Genomic DNA, 15,492 nt, shown 5'->3' with positions numbered 1-15,492 from the left:
AAAACAACCCAAATCCTTGTTAACAGAAAATGTAAAACAAACGCAAACTGCAGCGATTTAGGGCGCTGTCTCTTAGAAATTGCGCACCACTTTTGGATAGGTCAGCGTCATCACTCAACTTCCACACTTCCAATAATATGCTTGTTAAAATATACATTATGTGTACAATATTTGTATTGTATTATAATCATAATTATAATAATAACAATTCAACATTGTGTGTTGTATAAATTGTCCTTAGATTATGCTAATCCGTTAAATAAGAACAACAGTAAGTCTACAGTATACTTTAATTTGACATCCATTTATATCCTAATTTAAACGCTCGACCTAAAGCCTAATTCCTGATTTATAATAGTGTTCGATACAGCCCTTCTCTATTTCCTTTTTTGTACATATATAATTGTGTACAACGGGGAAGGTGCGAGAACAAACCACTTAAACCTACAATTTACTCAACAAGTCCCGCAGATAACTGTAATTGCTTAGTTGAATATTCGACAACCTAATTTCAGTTGTCGATTCGCTGCCCTTGGGAAAGTCCTTTGAAGTGAAAGTGAAAAGGGGGATTTCAGGAAAGTAATTAATTTCACCAAGCGCGATTAGAAACACTTCAGACCTCCTCAGCATTTGAGTATTTACGACAAATGCCACAATATCAGAAAATTAAAGAAGACATTCTTTACCTCTTACACACTACTTCGTGCCGCGGATGGGTGAGGGAAGAGACAGTCAGAGGGACAGTGGATGAAAGGTGAGAAAGTGGAGTGACACCAGATTGTCAAGTAAACAAATGAAACAAAGAGGCTATAGGCGTGTAATGATAAATATAGTAAATAAAGGAGAGTTCAATTAAGTGTTTGATGGCTCAGATTCAATGTAAGTTGAACTTCCAGAACCTGTCTGCTGCGTTCACTGTCAGTGTATCAGTGAGATGCTTATACATGCTGCCACCCTCAGGTATGTCAGGTGCACCTGTCTCTTAAATAAAAACATTTAATTAGCCTACTGTGATTAAACTGAACAATTCCAATGAGACAAGTTGTTCATTAGCTAAATTAATTGAGAATATGAAGCTAATGAGATTAATAAATGAAGATATATAATACCACAAGAAGCGTTTCCCGTTCAAACAGGGTGGGATTTTTCAAAAATCATTCAGCAAGTCGCCTGCGTACTCCGCGCCAACTGCGCATGCGCCAGTGGTACTTTCACTACCTGCCACACAATCCTGTATTTCACATGGGGCAAGCGGGAGTTCTCATCCATTCGCGTAAACGCAGCTGCTGAGTGGTGGTTGGAAGTCTCTGGCGACGGGAGGAAAACAAGACAGCTTTTTTTTCTTCTTCTCTTCTTTGCTAAAGGCGTATCACCGGTGGATTCCACCATGGAGCAGAAAACATAAGTTGATCTTTCGTAAGGACGCTGCCACTTGTACTTTACTGACGATATTCATCGGAGGGATGAAGAACTGAAGTCTAAGTAAGTAGCCAAAACAGGAGTTTCACTTGTTGTATAGTTTAAATTAACACAACTGTATTTCCCAACTTTCTAAATGAGTTTTGTGTGTGGTTTTGTTCAGATTTGGCAAGTTTTGTATAGCCTACTTAAAATTACTTTCCAACTGTTATTCTTTCAGATAGAGTTTGTGCCAACATGTCTAAACCAATGGATCACGTCAAACGCCCGATGAATGCTTTCATGGTCTGGTCCAGAGCCCAGCGCAGAAAAATGGCTCAGGAGAACCCGAAAATGCACAACTCCGAGATCAGCAAGAGATTAGGAGCGGAGTGGAAACTTCTCAGCGAGTCTGAGAAGAGGCCATTCATCGACGAAGCCAAACGACTGCGAGCGATGCACATGAAGGAACACCCAGACTATAAATACAGACCGAGACGGAAGCCCAAGACTCTGATGAAAAAAGATAAGTTTTCTTTCCCTGTGCCCTACAACCTCGGAGAGCACGACGCGCTGAAAGTGAACGGGCTTTCCGTTGGACTTCATGAGTCCCTCATGGGACACCCGGACAAGGCAGCAGCGGCAGCGGCGGCCGCAGCGGCGAGGGTCTTCTTCAACCCCTCCATGTCAAACCCCTATTCCTTTTTTGACCTGGGATCCAAGATGACTGAGCTTTCTCCGCATTCGTTTCCGTACGGGTCTCCGTTGGGCTACCCGCCGGGAAGCGCGGCTTTCGGGACTGGCATTGGTGGGACGCACGCCCACACTCACTCACACCCGTCTCCGGGAAACCCAGGCTACATGATCCCTTGTAACTGTACGGGCTGGCCCACAGCTGGACTGCAGCCGCCCTTAGCATACATCTTACTCCCCGGGATGGGAAAACCTCAACTTGAACCGTACCCTGCATATGCTGCAGCATTATGATAAGGCCCGCGTTGGACTTCTGAGAAAATGAAATGTGAAAACAAAAACTAACAAAAAAAAAAAGCTATTCATGCAAGAGTTTTATTATGCATGCACAAACCTTGTTCATGTGATGAAGTGCTCGTCGTCTCAGATATCACATGTGTATGTATATTGATTAATGCCTTTATCTAAGGTACTGCTTATTTAGAGAACTCTCTAATCTATTATTACCCAGCAGCCATCACCTCTCACAGCCCACAGGGGAAGGACTAAAGGATGGCAAACATTTGAGGAAAGGGTATCAGAGCATTTTGTGAAAAACCCATTTTGAAAGGTACACATTTGATTTCTATTTTTTGCAAGTTGCACCTGCTTTGCCTAACCTGTTGGAATCATAGGCAGCATACACACTGACCATAATCACAGGATTTTCTCTCAGATACATCGAGGCTAATGGGTTGTAATTAATGGATCAGGGAGGATTTATCACAACATTTCTCCTGTCCTGTATGACTGTAAATGTGTACAGATAAAAATGACTCTAGTTTATTTGCCGTTATAGGCTTAGTGTTTGAGATAGGGCCAGGAACCTACGCATTTCACTAGAAGTGCTGTGTATATTTTGAGTTTTTAAACCGTTTTATAGATGTCTGTAATATTTATTGTTTAGTGGAATCTATGGTGACCCAGACAATTTAAAAAGGACACGACTAGTTCTGTAATATTTGCACATGAAACGTTGAGGATGTAATTTATTTTCAATGGGATATTCAATTTCAGTGGGTTTGATTTATTAAACCTTTTTTTCACTTCAAACTGTAAAAAAGTTACAATTTAAATGCAAGGGGAAGTTTGTTCAAGGAGTTCATCATTTCTTGATCATCACCATCCCACTCCTCGTATCATGTGCAGCAGAAAAAAAATACTTTTTAACTAACTCTTATGGAATTTGTATGTTTTGTGTTTTCTTTAACCTCCGTTATGTACTTCAACCTACTGTTCACTTGTTGAGCGAAGGACTACAATAAAGCCTATTCGGATTAAACGGAAGGGAATCGCAGCTGTAGTTCTTGATGAGATGAACAAGATTGTTATCTTTTCTTTTCCTGCTCCTCAGTCCAGGTGAAGTGTAAGGTATCCTCAACAGGCCGCTTTTGTCCACGCTTTGAATGGCAATACTGGGGGGAAATCTAAATCAGCCCATTGTAATCAAAAGCCAAAACCTTATTTATCACAATTTTAATCGTGAATAGGAGGGAAGATAAAACTGTGTAGTACTCTGAGCTTTCTTTTCCCATGCAAGGTGAAAAAAGAGCTGCTTTTAAGCTGCAGAACAAGCTCGTCTTTGAGGCTTTAAAAAAAACCCTGAGCCGAGTGTGTGCGCACCCAAGTCTGAAAAGAAAAACAAAGTTCATTTAATATTAATTAAAGGCTCGTGGACAGAAACAAAAACATGCTGATCACCTGTTCTAAAGAGTGCACGATCGCGCGTGCATGTAGAAGGTGTTGGTGCACTGCATTTCATAGATCTATAACTTGTATTGTTGTTTAAGCAAACTGCCCCTCCTATGTTACACTGAGAGATTAATTCATAAGGATCAGAGCGATTATGCAAAACTAATTTGGACAGTCCAGGGATAATTATCTCCGTCACGGTTAATTAAACCCTTTCAGCACTCTGTTCTCCATTGTAACACCCCGATCACTTCTCTCCACGGAACTTCCTTCTTGGCCCCGAAAATAACGCGCAAGTGACCTTGTGTTTCATTTACAGTCTGGAAAAAATCGGTTCAGAGTTTTTCAAAAGAAAATGTAGATTATTTTCTCTAAGTTATTAAGTGACTTTGAGGCCCATGCCTATATATTTTTTTTATGAATACTGACATTTTGCAATGTTATTTTGGCTTTATGCCACAAAAGTAAATACATTTGAGTATCAACGTGTAGAAGGCTAACTTTTAAATAATTATAGGTATAATGGTAAAACAGCTTTCTGATCAAAACACAGACAAGGTCGTCCTGTCTGTAAGAAACTTGCATTACGAGTTCAGTCAGTGGCCATTTCTTTCTCTTTCTTTTGCCTTTTTATTATATTTTTTTCTTCTGGAGGAAAAGGGGAAGAAAGCTGAAAGAACTTTTTTTCTACTCTGGGAGCGTTTAGACGGTCGAGGAGGTTTTGTCTGGGAACAAAACGTGGGTTGGGAGGTTTTGTGAGAGTGTTGTTTGTTGAAGTGGAGCTCAGCAAAAGCGGCTGCTTTCCCTCATTGTGATGAAAGCAATCAGTGGTATTTGGAAAACTGTTAGCATTGTGCACTTCTTCTGTGTCCGTTGTGGAGGATTTCTTTTCACAAGGTTTTTTCAGCCGATCCAGCTGGCCGGAGTGAATAGCACTGCAATGTGTACACGCTTTGTCCCTGCAAGCCCTTCAAGTAGCCCACATTGAATAGAGTGAGTTGACACTGCATGACAGTGAAACAACATAATAAAAAATACATGAGCGCATGAATAGAAGCAGGCGCATAAATAAATAAAATGGGTGGCCAAAACTGGATAAACTGAATGACAAAACGGTGAAAGGGGAACAAAAAGATATTTAACACGCTAGATTAGCATTAGAATGCAATCTACAAGACAGAACAATTGATGAATAGGTTTACCGGCCAAGAAAGAAATGGACTAAATGCCTTTTGAATGGATAGCCTATGTTTTGTTTTTTTCTAAGATGGGAACTGAATGGGAAAGGTGGAGATGCAACTATGGAAATAAGTAGGAGAAAACTTTTTCTTTTAAAATGTTTTTCACTCCTGAATTTAAATTCCTCAATAAATCAGTATCAACACAACCTGTTTCCCAGGACAGGATTTCAGTTAAGATACAAATATTTATATTCAACCAAAATTATGTACATTTCTCAGGGTTTCAGCCTCCCTTTACTTTAGTTTTTGTAACCTTAAACAGGCTTAAATAGCTTGTGTTTTTTTTAAATTGTTGTCAAGGAATAACTTTTACAATAATGAATTTACATATGGCCTGATAACCTTAATTTCTTTCAATCCACACAATTAGTTGCTAAATATTATGTGGTTATAGATGACAGATACATTGTGATAAACATCTGGCCTGATGTAAAAGCTGCTACAATGTGAACTCTTGTCAAAACACAGGATAAACTCAAGCGGGCAGGAAAACATTAAATAAAAATGTTGTTTAATTTAACACATTTAAATAAACTAGCCATTAAGTATTAGTCATGTATCAAATATAACATAATTTCTTCTTGGCATTAGGAGAGTGTTAAACAAATATAAAGTGAGAGTGTTTTAAAAAGAATAGTCCATCTACAGAAGCAGTCTTCGTATGAATTTAGTTGCATATTTATTGATTTCTGTCTAATTCAGAGCCAACAGGAAATCCAGTTCTGAAGTGATGACACTGTCAGTGGTTTTTATTGAACCTATATATATAGGTTCAATAAAAAACACTGACAGTGTATATATATATATATATATATATATAAACACAATATGCATAAATACATAACATATATATATATATATAAAAACACAATGGCTAGATGATGGTAAAGTATTTTTTATTTAAATCAGTGATTCAAACTCGTTATACGCGTGTTTTTATATATATTGACTGTAGATGAACTTTAACTAAGGAATTTATTTTTTAATTTTGTATTAAGAAATTAAAATTTGAAATCCTTACCGCACTTGCCTTGCTATTTGACAGCCGGTTTAAAGGTTTCTATAGAAGATTTAAAGCTATGGCTGCCCCATGTTTTCATAAGCCCCCCGTCTGATGCCCTGATATCATTATGTCTTAGTGTTAAACCCTTTATGTGCCTGTAAGACATTTGTAGAAGTGAGATTAGGCAAATTAACATACATATGTATCACCGGTTCAACCATGTTGACCTTAGAGGGACGTACAATGGCTTCCTCATCCCTAATTCGCCCAGGGCTGCCCCACAAGCATGTGGATTATCACCTGACTTCAATAGCTTGAGATGGATCATTTTAGATTTTTTTTCTGACATGAATAATACATCAATATCATCTCTTTGAGGATATGTTCTCTGTTTGTTTGCAGGAGTCTGCCTCTTGCTAACCTGGTTGTTAAAGCATGTATGCTGTGTGCAACGCTGGGAGATATTCAGCCAGTGCTGGCTTCTCTGTGAGGAACCTCAAAGGGTCTTGATCACTGACTTCCCCATTTCATTTTAGGCAAATCAAAGTGTGAAAAGTCTCACCTGGAGCAATATCTCCATCATCAGGTTGGGTCAAGAATGTTTATGAAGGCTGTGTGCCATATTACCTGTAATCTCCAGAGTATGAAGTGCTGTATTTCTTACTTTTCTATGCTCCCAGGAGGGAAAAACATGCCCAAATTATCTTGCATTGCACCTTTTCCGCAACCCCTCAACGTGGCAAATCAAAGCCTCAAAACCGTTCATGTCACTGTGCCCAAGGTCACCAAGATAAATGAGAAATCTCAGTGTACTGTACAGACCATGCCTATAAACATGCCACAGCCTCTGAAGTCTGACTCTGCTTTAAGAAGTCCAAGTTTGTTTAATAGCACATAATGCAATATGTCGATGGACCCCTGCTGGAGTTCAGAGGGAGGAACGCTTGAATTAGGTAGGGGGCAGGTGGGTGGGGGTATGGGGGGTGTTTGAGGTAATCCAGAGTTTTGCAGGTGAGACGAGTGATCTGCCCTCTTAGTTGTCTGGTAGATTGTCTGGCGTTAATGCTTCTGAGATAGAAACAATAACATAGCCCAGCTCTTATTTATCACAACATGTTAAATGCATTTCAGGACGCTTCTTGAATGAGTAGAATATTTATTTATTTTTGATGTCCTGATCGTAGCTGATGAAATCATAGACATTATATGGAAACATACAGTAATGCCCTGTAGTTGCTGGTTTAGGAATATTGTTGGGGGTAAAACAGATTATCTCTATGTCTATAGCTCTGTTTGGGGGCTTGGAAATCAGGGTCCTTTGTAACAGCTGAAAATATATTCAAATACAATTATTATATTTTGTATTTATTTAAATTACAGAATATTACATGTTAGATCTTTTCGGGATGTCATCTACAGTATGTACAATTTACTTTTACATCATTTATATCTGACTTTGTGTGCAGCATTTCCTCCAAATCCCAAATAAGTGTGTTCACAAACACACAGAATTTTATATTACTGTAATTGGACTTTTACATAGCTTGTCAACAAGAGGATTATAGCAGAAAATGAAACCTCTCTGGCATCTCATTAACTTAAAATAAAATAACTTAAAAAATAATATATGCATTTCCTCATACATAACCTTTATAACATATTTAAATTGAAACATATTATTCTTTGGTGCAATACCAAAGCTTGTTTTAAAATGTTTTACTAAGTCTGCTTCCTCAAATTGTCAATCCCATAGTTTGGCAAAAGCAAAGATAAACCACTTTGCTTCCTGGCCCCTACATATATTGGATATTATTAGCTCAGAAGAAAATAAAACACATTGGAAACATATATTGAATACAAAAAAAAAGTTTAATTTAATTATTTTACATTATTTTTGCATATTAAATGTGTGGAACCCCGAACAATGAGGAAGTAAAATGTCAAACACAAGCGTTTACTTTTCTTATCAGTAAATGAACAAGGAATATCCATGCCCCCACAAAATCTAAAAAAGTCGGGACGATTATTTTAAGAATAATCTACATAGTCTGAGGTCTTTCTAAACAGATAGAAGGAAACACTTTTGAGGTTGGTGTTTCCAAGTCAGTTTTAATACAGAAGGAAATACTTGAGAAGCAGACTCTGAAGCTCCCACTGCTGTCTAAAGGAACTAACTGCACTAATAACTATTTTATTCAGTTTCATAACAAGCAGAATCATTTCACAATTCCTGCTCAAGCATGAATATAAGACAAGGCTTGTTTGAAAATACACAATTTAATGTGAGAATACTACATACAAGGACAAGTGTTTGTACTTGAGGAAAAAGAAGTGCAGATGTTGCCGCTGACACAATTGAATTCCTGACACGATTATTCTTTTTCAAAAGATCCTCTAGCTGCTGGGTACTCACTGAAATCATTAAGTTAATAACCCAAAACACGAGGCATAGGATTATTCTATGAATCCATCAATAAATTAGAATAATGTCAGTGAACAGCCTTAAAAAATGTTCTATAAACTGACATGACATTTTTTGTTCCATTTCCAAATGACCGCTGGCAGAGATTGCTGGCTCTCGTATTAATTCGCAGGTTTTTCATGAAAAAATATATCTATCATAAGTAGAAATAATGAAGTTGAAGAGCTGATGCCCCGAGGACCAGTCACAAAGAATGATATCTTTCTATAACACAGGACACAGGCAAAAGATAAGTACCTGTCAGTTGGCATACTTTCTGCTACGTGTGCCTATCAATAAAGAGATTATTTCCCCCAGTTATTACAACAAAGATCTGCAGGGCTCGAAGATTGCACCTTTAATGAGAAGCAATGATTTCCTCCTGCACACTCACAACCACACTTGAAGTGAGTGAGCTGTAATGCCATACATTTTCCCTCTTTCTCCTGTTTTTTCAAAATCATATTAAAATGAAATATTGCCAACATTAATTCACAGGGATTATTTATTACATTTTAACAGGATTATGGTGTGCAAAGCTTGATTTGGGATTCACACCCTGCATTGTGATACCGCGGTTTAGCTGTCATATTTCGCAGACTTGTTGTAATTAACGGTGGCAAAATAGATCATTGCCAAATGATATGTCGCTCCATAGCTAATCTTCATGTACTGAAATGTTGGAATACTGGATAATGCATTCAGTGGATGGAAACTTGTATTTTGTCTCTATCAGTGGAGAGCGGCTTGTTATTTTTTGTGCACTACTTTTCTGTTAAAGAGATTCCAGTCCATATTGCAGAAGGACATTTCTTCATAGCTGTTTATGGTATTGAATGTTAGTGTCAAGTGTAATGGTGTCTAGTAGAGCTGACATTGATCTCATGTCTGTCACTGCTTTTCTCCACAAACACAGTTTTGCAGCAATGGTGTAATGCACTGGAACAACCATATAGATGCCTCACTAATGACGATATAAAGAAGGCAAGTGCGTGTACCTTGATGACAGCAAAGCAATCATCTGTACGGGCACCTTATCACAGTCTGCAGAAAAGCCAACACATGCAAACAGCGTCTTTCATCTCAAAACATGGCTGCTTCATGAAATGTGCCATTACCTATACTGATGAAGGAGCATGACTTCATACCTTAATTGGAAAGTAAAGCGAAGATCCTCAGAACAAATCTATTATGAATGCTCCGACCAGACGTCACGTGCAGGGGTCCTTCAGACATCCCACAGTCTTTAGCCACATCATCACGCTGTGCCTGGTCATATTGTGTAGTGGACATTTTCCATGTTTTTTGTTACCACATAAAGGGTTACATTGAACGCAATGGCTTTTGAACATTGCATTTATATTTGCTTTGTCTACTTGTGTGTGGGGAAAGTGAAATGGATCTATAAAAGGATGTGAAACAGAGAAAGCAATCACAAGTTTGGCCTTCACTCTCACTGTGCTGCTAATGAAAATGTTACAAGGCTATAGAAGCTGCTGAAGTACCTCGCCACTGAGAGGTCCTCCTCTCTAAATGCTTTTTTTTGTATTCTGCATGTAAGATTCAGCCTCTTCTCTTTTAAAGTAAAAAGCTGTCCAGATGAGCCACAGTAGGCCATGTATACAAGTATGGTATGAATAATAATAGCATATTATAAATGTTGCTACATGCGACAGATCCATGCAACAGTCTATACATTTCAGCCTTTACATTTTAACACACTGCAGTTGTTTGTATGAAACATTAAATTGGGTCAAGTGGAACAGTGCCCTTTGACAGCTCTTTTTAAAATGGTATGAAACCTTTGGAATAGCAGCACTTTTTTTTAAAGGAGATGGCAACCATACAAACTCTTACAGGAGTCACAAATACACTTGAATGTCTAAAAGCAGAGCTCTACACTTTGATATCAGTGCAGACAGGTGTAAAAATATACATAGCTGTAGAGCAATAATAACAGATGTGTGTATGTAGGGCGCAAAGGAAATGCAGAGCCGCTGCCTGGTGCTGTCAGGTTCATTTTCCTGTTGCGTCATTCACCATGCCAGCACACTGAAGCCAAACATGGCACAATCCTCTATTTTTCATAGCACATGCATCATGATCTCTTGTCAGACAAACGGATGTCTGAGCACCGTGGATTGTTGGATGTTTGTATAAGAAATGTGTAAACAGGTTGAAATATTTCCCCCCTTAATTTGATGCACAATACATCTTGACAGCTAATTCAATTCATGCAGATTTAGCATCCAGTGTCACATGTCAGGTCTTTTCTGCTCAGAAAAATAAGTTAGTTTAGTGGCAGGCGGATAATAATCCCATATCTCCACTCAACACGGCAAATCAGGCATTTCTATTTGTCCTGTAATATTATCACCTCATTCTGACCCTATCCAACCTTTTGCCTGTACAGTCAATACACTCAGAGGTGATAAAAGACCACGAGTGAATGGAGAGTGTGTAATGTTGCAGCCAGCAGCGATTACAGAGGTAACATGAACACTTGGAAGCGATACTGAGACATGGCTTTTTGTGCCTCCTAAATTGCTGGACAGCTCCAGGGCTGACATTTAAAACATAACACCGCCAAACAAAAACACATTAAAAGAGAAAAGCCGAGCGGGGGGCTTTAAGCAAAACCTGAAATTCAAGTTTTGGCTAAGGCAACTGACCCACATTTCCTGCCCCTTCTTCTCCTTAACATGCTTCTGCAAGCCTGGGCCCTGGGGTGACGTATCCCTTACACAGGGATTGCCAGTGCATTTTCATAGCATGGTTAATGAGAGATCAACACCAGGAAAGCGCCTTGAATATAAAGCTTTCTTGTAAAAATAATGAGCGAGCGATTGATCCATACTCAAACAAGCCGGTTTGCTGAGTTAATACCAAAGGCAGATTATAGCCAGTGCCAAAAGTGCCCTGGCGTGCGACGCTTTTTGCTTAGAGGGTCCCCAAACTTGTCATCACATTAGCACATGGTCAAGGAGTACATCCTGCCACTCTCATAATCTGCTTTCCTGCACAATTAGCCTTCTATAATAAGGCAGCTGCCTGACAGCCGGCAGGGAGAAAGGAGGGAAATCACTGAGTTTCACATGGGATGGATGGATCGTTCACTGCCACTGAAATATAGACTCACTCTGAGGGGATCCTCTCTCCTACTCATCCCCTACTATTGCTCCTCACATTAGGTCTGAACGTTGTGACAACATGGAGGCTTGCTACTCTTTATTGTGCCAAGCATCTATTGCACTTTGATGAAGCCAGACAAAGGAGGGGAAGCAGGGTTGGGTGGGGGTGTGGAGGAGAGATAGAGGGAGAAGAGGAGAGAGGAAGAGCACCCATGGCCATAGAGAGATGTTCTTTTTAGCTCAGGAAATCGGTGAGAATCAGATGCTGGAGAGGGTAGAATGGCAGGGGATGGCAAGTTTTTCTGAATAAAATAATAGATAATTTCATTCCAACAAAGGCGAGGAAACTATGGGCAAGAGAACAAAATAGCAGGAAGGGATAGAGAAGGGAAGGGGTTTGAAAAGAATAAGAAGAATTCAGTGCTGCTTCTTGCAAGGGAAAAGAAAAAAAAACATTGATGACACCCGGTTCCATTCTTCCGCTCTCCCCTTTCTCTGCTCCTCGCCTCGCAGCACGGCGGGCTAAGCTGGGAGCTGTAATGTCATTAAATTGCAAATGCTTTTTTTTCATTTCCGACACACACTGTTTACTTATCTGGCAAAAACATATGTTGGAAGGAATCCGTTAAATTCTGCCCATTGCCTTGGGTGAAAGTGCAATAGAAACGGGCCCACTGAGCTCCTTCTGTCGTCTCCTTTTAGCACTTTGCCTTATCTACAAGGCTGCTTAGCAGCAAACTGGCAAGTTCAATGAAAAATGAAGATACAGTGCAAGATTAGGGAAGAACAGTGAGGGGAGAAATGCTTGGAGAGAGGGTCATCCCATTGCAAATGATTTCACTCCTCTCCATCTGCATAAATGACTATTTTTAAGGCATCTCCAGCGTCTGTATATTTTTCTCACTCTGCCACACATTTAATTTCACGCCCCGTGTTCTGAATATGCTTAAATGCATATCTCTGATGCACCTTTAAGCCAGAGGAAAGAGGATGGGGGGAGAGGGGAGGGTACGAAAGCAAAATTAAAGATAAAATGGTGTGATTTGCACTACAAGTCTATTACTTTATGGCATTTACATATAGTTTACCTCTGCAATTCCAAGATTTTTTTCCCTACCACCTTCCTATCAGTATTTGGGCTTGTATAAATATGTATAAATCTTTGTTGAGAAAAAATAGAATTCCTAGCACTGCACTGGAAAGTTTGAAGGGTGCACTTTCTTGCTTCAACTTCTTCTCTTGCTCATGAGATTGTCAGCATATCTGCTGGGGGTGTTCTCTCCCTGCTTGCCCCAACAAAGACACAGGCTTCAAGCACTTTGTGCCCCGTGATCCCCAGATACTCCTCCCCTCAGTGCAAGGAGTGGGGAGAGGGATCCTGGGTCAGGGCTTGGCCATGGCTTTAGAGGAAGGGCCTGGAAATGCAAAGCCTGATGCAGGCGAGGAGCAGCATCCTTGTCAAATGAGTGGGTAAACAGCTCTATGAAAACACAACATGAACTGCATGTATGTCAGGAAGATTGTAATAAACGGTATTTACAGAGGACCCCTGACTCGCACGCAGGTCTCTCACATTGACATGATGAATAGTGACTACATGTGTGCTGCTACTGCTATCAGGTGTTGTTCTACAGAGGAAGTTTGAGCTGCGAGTGGAAAGCCCGCCCCTAACAGCAAAGAAGAGGAAGGTTGTGAATTGGCCTGGGAATGAAAAGGAGAGAGAGAGAGGCTATTCAGAGCACGATTCCTTTCCTTCATTGTCTGCCCGCTTAGATTTGAATACGCTCACTCAAAGCAGACGAGAAAAATGCTTCAGACCCTCGCATTGTTGGCTTTCTCTCTCTTCTTTTCTATTTGCAATTAAATGCATTTCAAATGGAACAACTGTACAGAAAGCATTTGTGATAAGAATGAATTCCATTGCCTTTAACTTCCTTTGTAATGGCTTTGCAATTTTTGAGCACTCTTATTATGAGAATTGCACAATCAAAACATATCTTTGAATAGAAAATGCCATACAATTTAAGTATTGCTTCATTGAAAATTAAATTGCATTTAGAAATCATTTTTAGCCCCCTGTGTTCCTCATTTCTTAAGCCAATCTTAGTGTTTCTGTTTGTTGCTTTGTGTGTAACATTGTGCTTTGACAGGACCCTTGTGTCCTGAGCAATATCATACACGCTGGTCCTGAGCATGAGATGAGATCAGTCAATTAGAATTAATGTCATCTGGTCATTTACAGCTAAACACCCTCCATATGCATTGTGTTTGCTTTGTGTGCAAAGCATCAACTGCAAAACCAATCTCATCCTCCAGACATGAATTTTTGAAGGATTTGAACGCTGTAAATAACTCCAAACCCTCTCTTACGAGGTTTACCCCTGGAGCACTTTGTAACTTATCAGGGCTGCCTTGTGCCTCCTCTAATGCCTGCATTATGCTCAAATGTAAATCGGTAAGCTGCCAGAGAGGTGGGCGGGAATCACTGAAGAAAGAATCACTGAAGGGTCTAGCCAATATTCTGATTGGGGCATAGCAAAATAAACAGTATAGTTTTTTTGTATTTATTTTTCAGACCCAGATGTTTAGTTTTGTTGTTGTTTATGAACACAAATATACCACACTACTCTGTTATATTAACACACAATAGTTATTTATTGTAACACACTAATACACATTTCAGCTTAAGTAATAAAAAGTGATTCTCCCGCCTTCGGATTATTCTAATATTAGCGAAAGTTTTGAAGGTTGAAGGTTTTAAAATGCCAAGCAACAAAGTAAACTGATATATTCTCAGTGAATGATGCCTAAGGGTCGTTTTGTATTTCTAATTTCCATCTCTAATGGTACAAGAGACTGATTAGTAATTAGGAGAAACTCATTTAAATGCATGTAATGAGCATTATAGGTTTCCCATATACTGCGCACTTCATTCTGATAAAAAATGGATAGCATCTTTGTCAATTTGAACGTATGTTGACCTTTAATGGCAATTAATCTACAACACAGTTCTTCATGCTGCTTGTCCTTGAATTGGCTTTATACTGTAATGAGTTTATCACTTGCATCTTCCAAATAATTGACCTCAAGCATGTTTTGCAGCATAACTATTAATCGTATTTTCCAGTGAATAATTTGATCACTTCGCAAGAGAAGAAGAGAGGGCTTTACAAGTACAAACTAGTGCAGAGGGATATGTGGCCCCTAGATATAAATGTAGAGATGGATAGGAGTCTTAAAGAGGATTAAAACTCTATGCAGCTAGTCATTTCATACGACAGCATACCACCCAGCCGACTGTATATACTGTCAGTCACCGCCTGGCATGGTTGAAATTTGAAATGGTGACAGTTAAAGTACAAAGATGTCCAATCCTAGACTATTTCATGGCATATTTCTTGGAGGAAAGGAAAGGCAAACTGTTTGGGCCAGTCATTGCAGTGAACCAGGGCCAGCAGGAACAGCAACACTGCCCCCTGCTATTATCTACAGACACTGCACCCCCCTCTCTGTGTGCACAGTATCTCTCCTTCTCTCACACTACCCAATACTCAGAGTGAAAGTAAAGGAGCCATACTTCCATAGTTACTACATGTACTGTCAACATGTTAATAGGAAGATGTTGTTTCGGACATTTGTGGTTGCCAAAACTAGAAATGTAAACAAAATTAATACAATTAATCACGATAACATTAATCATAAAGACCGTTTTATAATGTGACATACAGTAAACAGAGGATTATGTACTTTGTGAAAGAGATTAATCAAACAAAGTATATTTAATCAATATAGAGTTGTTAAAAAAATTCCATGCCTGGATTTTTTTAAATGCAA

The 15,492-nt window shown here is 39.3% G+C and overlaps 1 protein-coding gene across 1 annotated transcript; it reads left to right on the top strand.

The window, feature by feature from the left end:
• Positions 1 to 1,212: 1,212 nt before the first annotated feature.
• Positions 1,213 to 3,417, top strand: sox21b (SRY-box transcription factor 21b). Its single transcript, XM_034213243.1, has 2 exons — positions 1,213 to 1,482; positions 1,640 to 3,417. The coding sequence occupies exon 2, from the start codon at positions 1,657 to 1,659 to the stop codon at positions 2,383 to 2,385; it is 729 nt and encodes a 242-aa protein (XP_034069134.1). The 5' UTR covers positions 1,213 to 1,482; positions 1,640 to 1,656; the 3' UTR covers positions 2,386 to 3,417.
• The last annotated feature ends 12,075 nt before the right edge of the window (positions 3,418 to 15,492 follow it).

This window comes from Gymnodraco acuticeps, unplaced genomic scaffold, assembly GCF_902827175.1.
Source record: "Gymnodraco acuticeps unplaced genomic scaffold, fGymAcu1.1, whole genome shotgun sequence".
NCBI classification, from domain to species: Eukaryota; Metazoa; Chordata; class Actinopteri; order Perciformes; family Bathydraconidae; genus Gymnodraco; species Gymnodraco acuticeps.
The sequence above is the reverse complement of the archived record's forward strand: the minus strand, read 5'-3'. Positions and strand labels throughout refer to the sequence as shown.